The sequence below is a fragment of the Oryza glaberrima genome, chromosome 4 (genome assembly GCF_000147395.1).
Source record: "Oryza glaberrima chromosome 4, OglaRS2, whole genome shotgun sequence".
Classification (NCBI taxonomy): domain Eukaryota; kingdom Viridiplantae; phylum Streptophyta; class Magnoliopsida; order Poales; family Poaceae; genus Oryza; species Oryza glaberrima.
The window spans coordinates 520,138-526,637 of record NC_068329.1 but is presented as its reverse complement, the minus strand read 5'-3'; the positions used below and the strand labels follow the sequence as shown (position 1 = coordinate 526,637).

The 6,500-nt window shown below is 43.9% G+C and overlaps 1 protein-coding gene across 2 annotated transcripts; it reads right to left on the bottom strand.

Annotated features, from left to right (window-relative positions):
• Positions 1–858: 858 nt before the first annotated feature.
• LOC127769845 (arginine decarboxylase 2) lies at positions 859–4,512 on the bottom strand. Of its 2 annotated transcripts, none has more exons than XM_052295504.1 (2): positions 4,451–4,509; positions 859–2,963 (listed from the first exon to the last, which is right to left on the bottom strand). In XM_052295504.1, exon 2 carries the CDS (start codon positions 2,946–2,948, stop codon positions 1,077–1,079), a length of 1,872 nt encoding a protein of 623 aa, XP_052151464.1. In that variant the 5' UTR covers positions 2,949–2,963; positions 4,451–4,509; the 3' UTR covers positions 859–1,076. The 2 variants fall into 2 exon arrangements, with proteins under 2 accessions (XP_052151464.1, XP_052151463.1); XM_052295503.1 differs by having other exon boundaries at positions 860–2,969; positions 4,451–4,512.
• Positions 4,513–6,500: the final 1,988 nt, after the last annotated feature.

Below are 6,500 nucleotides of genomic sequence, written 5' to 3'. Positions count from 1 at the left end.
ATCGTGAAACAGAGCAGACAATGCCATGATACAGAATAAGAAACAGAGGAAACAGAGTAGGTGCATATATATCTGATGACTACCTTTACGGTGCTCTGCTTTGAACGATTTCCTTGATCGCTACGAGTGTGCGCTCAAATGATACAAACAGGATTCACAAATAAAAAGGGAAATTTGTACTCACTTTTCCATGACGTATAAAAAAATGAGAGCAATAAAGTTTGAGATACATCTATCCTGTATGAGCAACCTCTTTTGAATTTGTAAGACCACCCTTATAATAGGATATCGTCTACTTTGGGTTTTTAATTATATTATCTCCTTTGAGGGATTTTTAGAATTATTCAGGCTATTTAGTCTATTTTAGCTTCTACTGTCTCCTTTTTCTTAGGGAAGTGGTTAAGGACCTTAGAAGATAGAGAAGAGCGTCACGTATAGATTTCTGGAATACTTCTACGTGGAATACTCGTTGAATGCGTATTCTCTGTATTATGCTTTGGACAGGACTCGAACCTCCACACCTTTTAGCACGAGATTTTGAGTCCCGCGTATCTACTATTTCACATCAAGACATCTTGAAAGTGTACTAGAATTATTTATACTATCAGATATGGGAGGGCACCAATCGACGATATAAGTCGGTGCGGATTCGTCGTTTAGTTTTATAATTAAGTGCTTTAATACTGGACTCTAGATAAATAAGAAAGTTTTCGCACAATATTAGAGTAGTAATCAATAACTTAGGCGTAGTGCCTAGGTTAGCGATTACCTTTGTTTGTTATATGCTCCACGGAAAGTGAGGTAGGCGGTAGGTGGTGACAGCCCTGACTATCCTTTGAATTCCTCCACATTCAGAAACATTATAGTAGAGCTTAAGGCCGGACTTAGCAATTTTCTGTCGATTGTGATTTAGCAATTCCCTGTTATTTATTCGAGAATACAACACCAAACTACTAGTATGAAGCAGGCAAATATACAGTCATACAGACTGTGCTCCGTGTGCTCGTCCATGGAGGCATGGATCATGGTCGAGGCACTCTTATTTATATGTCGATAAAGACTACTTCTAAACAAGCTTAAAAGGTGGTTTTGGGGGGCTTGTAATCGTTGAGGTAGGGCATGGTGGTCAGCCCTTTCTTCATCAGCGGCTCAACCATCGTCCACACGCCATTCTCCGTCGCAACCTTCTCGATCACATCGCTAATGTCGTTCTTCACGTCGTACCTCATGGTGCCGATGACCTCCTCCGCCGTCGGGCCGAGCTCAACGGAGACGATCTTGAACGCGCCGCCGCCGCCGGCGCTCTCGACGCGCACGAGCGTGGGGCCACTGAACAGGTTGTGCTTGCACGCCAGGGCCTCCTGGTACGCCCCCGACAGCAGCGCCGCCACGTAGTAGCCGCCGTGCTCCGCCGCCGCGTCGTCGAGTGGGTGCAGCGGCAGCGTCACGGCGTCGCGGATGAACTTCTCGACCTTGCCGTCGCTGTCGCAGGTGATGTCGACCAGCGTGCCGTTGATGGTCGGCTTCTCGTTCAGCCGGCTCACCGGCATCATCGGGAAGAGCTGGCCGATGCCCCAGAAGTCGGGGACGAGGGAGAAGACGGAGAGGTTCATGTGGTAGTTGTAGATGCCGTTGGCGTCGCCGGTCACCCTCTTGGACAGCTTCTTCGCCAGCTTGTACATCTCGATCCCGTGCTTCTTCAGCTCCACGGCGTGCGAGTGCATGACGTCCACGCCGCCGCCGCCATTGACGGTATGAGCAGTTCTTGGCTGCTTGGAGGAGAGGTCCTGGATCTTGCTGAGCAGCCGGTGATGGGTGTCCTCCTCGTCCTGCGGCTCCGGGATCGCCGAGAGCGCCTCGAGGATGATCATGGAGTGGTGCGACGCCATGGCGCGGCCGCTCTCGGTGCAGAGCACCGGGTGGGGGACGCCATTGTCGTCGCACGTGAGCCGCACCGCCTGCACGATGCTGGACGCGTACTGCTCGAGCCCGTACGCCACCGACATGTCGGAGCTGCCCGACCGCGTCCCGTCGTAGTCGACGCCGAGCCCGCCGCCGCAGTCCAGCGTGGTCATCCCCGTCGCGCCGTGCTCCTTCACCAGCGCGCAGTAGATTCCTGCGGCCTCGGCCGCCGCGTTGTACACGATGTCGGTGGTCGGGATCATGGAGCCGACATGGTAGTGCAGCAGCTTCAGCCAGTGCAGCTTCCCCATCTTCTTCAGCTTGCCGGCCAGCTCGTAGATCTTGTCGGCGAGCATCCCGAACTTGCCGTGCTTGCCGGCCGTGGAGCCGAAGTGTCCCGGAATCTTGGTGAGAAGCTTGGCGCGGACGCCGATGACCGGCTCGACGCCGAGCCTGGCGCTCTGCTCGACGACGATGTCGAGCTCCTCCTCCATCTCCAGCACGATGATGGCGTTGAGGCCCATGGCGCGCGCGGAGAGCGCGAGCGCGACGTAGTCGGCGTCCTTGTAGCCATTGCAGACCAGGTAAGCTCCGGGCTTGGCCTTGGCGAGGCAGCTCATGGCGATGAGCAGCTCCGGCTTGGAGCCAGCCTCGAGGCCGTAGCTGTAGCCATGGCCGAAGGTGACGAGGTCCTGGACGACGGCCTTGTTCTGGTTCACCTTGATGGGGAACACGCCCTGGTACCTGGACGCGTAGCCGGTGCTGTCGACGGCGCCATGGAAGGCGGCGTGGAGGGAGTCGAGGCGGTTCTTGAGCACGTCGGGGAAGCGGAGGATCATCGGGAACTGGGGCTTCTTGTCGCCGTCGTTGGTGGTGATGGTGGTGGCGAGAGCTCTGTGGATGACGGAGTGGACGTCGATGTCCTGGCCGGACATGGTGTCGCGGCCATGGGGCTTGACGGCGAGGTGGCCATGGGAGTTCACGGTGAAGTAGGGGTCGCCCCACCCGAGGATGTTGTACACTTGACCGTAGTTCTTCTTCGCCATTGCTGTTCCTTTCTTCTGTCACTAGAGACAATATTCCTTTTATTAGAATTGCAAAATCATACTACGTATTATTATTGCTTTATTGCACTGCTCAACAGTAGTTCTTTATCATTAATTATCATTTACTAAATCAATATACTCCTAACAACTTACTCACTGTGTCTTATAAAAAATTCAGTTTCTAGATATCTATGTCCAGACTTATCCTTTGGATTAATTTTTTTTTACTGAGAGAGAAAAGCAAGAAATCGTTAAATTAAAATGCAAAAATAATACTTTGATGTTGACGCTTGCCAATAGAAGAAAAAAAGTATACCAAAGTTGTGTGCCATAATCTATTTTAGAAAGGTTGGATTGAGGATATCTATACTTGTAGTTTTTGTATTGTTCAAGTGTAGAAGCGATGTGTAAAGCTAACTGACTGCCTAAACTTGCACAGTGAGTGTATATAGTATGTGGTGTGCAACTTTTTTAGCAACTTCGGTGAAAATTTGTGCATCTTTTAATTTAATCTGTTTTTTTATTTTATAAGTTTACACTACGCCATCAGGTCACCTCTGACGACGGACCCAAACCCTCACCTTTGATGTGTGGTGAGTGTGGAGTTATCTGTGACCATTAATCTCTGACCAGGGTCAAACCTGTCAAAGGTGAGGGTTTGGGCCCGTCAGAGGTGAGGATCTATGCAAACTCAGGGATGGTTGTAACCCGTAAGAGGTGAGACGCATGTGACAGGTTTAAAGGCGATGGTCCGTCACAAATAACGCATTATCTGATGTATCACCTACGTGTACTTTTTGTCACATTTGTTAATTGTACCTGCCTAATGTTTTCTTATTTGTGCAACTCTTTTATTTTTCTCTGAAATGATTCTGATGCAAGTTTTCTTATTCACCCAGAGAAAAAAATTGCAAACATTGGATATTGATTTTGTCGTTGAATCTTTGACCGATAGATATGGAAAAAATCAGTCATCAGACGGTCCTATTTATTTCCTTGAAACTTGCTATCTAAAACAACCTAAAAAGATACATATCAATTAATCTTATTCATTTTCCACAACACATTACTTTATTATAAAAAGATGTGCGCAAGGCACCTAGCTAATTAATCATAAAAATATACATAATACTTACTGTAAATTTTACTAAGACAAAATCAAGAAAAATAATTTGTCAAAATTGCACGTTGAGATCACTAGTAAAAGAAATCATATAGTAAGAGAACATGGAAAAAATCACAAATGTAAAATAAAACTGAAACAATGGACATCTGTTAATTTGAAATATAATAGATCTTCGCCCTATGTACAGCTTTGCTATTCCATTTAGCAAGTTATGGACATTTAAATGCCGTCATCAACCAAATGTTACTGCCTGTAAATGTTAGTATCAACCTAATTAAGCATGTAGCAAGAAAGCTAATTAATAGCAAAGATGTCGTTGGCAGATGCAGAAGAGAAGACACTCCAGGTACTAATCATAGAATGTGAAATACCATACCGGTAGGAGGGTAGGGAACTTGGATGACTGGATTTAATTCATTGCTTGTGTGGTAGCATATGGGATGTAGACTGCACCTTCTTCCATTTATATAGAGGCCTATCTGAAATCAAAATGTGTTACTCTAGCTAGGAGAGTATTAAAAAATGACATGTGATGCATGCTTTGGAGGAGACTGACTGCTCAATAGTTAAATTACTGAGAAGATCATGTACTACTCCATGTGTATAGGATCTGCATTGATGTTAGTGAGTGTGGGGGTGTTCAGATCATAGGTGTAAAATTTTGTCGTGTCACATCCGGTATCATATAGTGTGTCGCATAGGGTGTTCGGTCACTAAAAAAACTAATTACAAAATCCGTTAGTAAACCACGAGATGAATTTATTAAGCCTAATTTATCCGTCATTAGCAAATATTTACTATAGCACCACATTGTCAAATCATGGAGCAATTAGACTTAAAAGATTTGTCTCGCAAATTAGTCGCAATCTATGTAATTAATTATTTTTTTAGCCTATATTTAATACTTTATACAGGTGTTCAAACATGTTCGATGTGATAGGGTGTAAAATTTGTGTTATGTGTGATCTAAACAGGGCATGTGTTTAGATCTGTCAGCAGTCAGCACAACACATTTATTATCATAGTTATTTTGGCACCTCTTGGCTCTATTGAATTCATGGGCCTCTCGTTTTGATTTGTTTTTTTGTGACACGTACAACCCATGTGGAAATGCAATTCGAAATGGATTCATATTTAACTTCACCTCGATGCTAAATTGCTACTCCCTCCGTCCTAAAATATTAGCATTTTTTTTACCTTGACACGGTCTACAAGATACTACTTTGATCAATAATACCTATAAAAGTAAGATGTTTTAAATAAAAAGAGTTGCATATTATAATAGTTTGTTTAATGGTAAATCTGGTAACATCAATTTTACATGATTGATCTTTTTTATTTTTTTTGTTATTAATGGTCAAAGTTTAAAATGTTTGACTTGTCACTATGTTAAAAATGCTTATATTTTGAGACGGAGGAAGTAATTGCAGAAAAAACTCATTATGCATGTCTCATTACAAAATCTGCTTTTAACAGTTCGAGAAACTGACTCGCTTAGCGTGGCAAATGTGACATAGGACCAAACAATCTGTCCGACTCACAATCGTTTAGTAGTACTTCAACTCCTAAATTTAACTTTAAGAATTGGATCTGGAATAAAGTTGAGCTGTCTAAACTCCGCTTCACATCTCTAGCTTAAGTTTGTAAGAGCACTTACAGCAAATAATTGTTTGGTTGAACTTTAGCTACAGAAGAGATCGAGCTAGAGTTAAAGTCGTACCAGACGGATCCTCATGCTTAATCCGGCTGGTTAAATCCTCTGACAAATAATTCTCATAGAGCACTATTGGAGAGAGACGACGTAGTTGCCTTAAAAAAGTTTTAATTTGCCACGAAACCAGGATCATAATATATAGCACTGTCGAATTATATAAGATAGTGTGCGTCCTAGTAATACGGGGCAAATATGCATATTTGTTTAGCAATGATGTATTATCGTAGGATAATGTTCACAGTAACCTGAGATTCTCTCGCCCTCGAGAAATGTAGCATTTGTGTCCACGTACCCACTTATACAGTACGTTGAGCTTAACATCACACTACTATCACACTTTAATCCAAATGCAAATCACGTTGTAATTATTATATGATGTTACCACACTGCCCTAATTCACCCTTTACTGTAGCATGGTTGGCTAAACTGTATGATTAATTGTATGATGAAATCAATGTATGTGCTATAATAAGATCCTACATGTATTGATTAATTTGTGAACCGTAAGTACTGAAGGACCATCTTGGTAACTTGGCGTCTTCTTCAACAACATCGCTTGAGAGATTCTTATTCTCTTATCCCCAACAGTACTTGACTTCTTCTACCTTTTTATTAAGTTCCAAAGAAAAAGAATTAAAGAAAATATCACGCGCTCCACAATTGTCTCGAGGTTGTTCATGAAATGCATATTCCTAGCGGCAGGGCGGGTCCA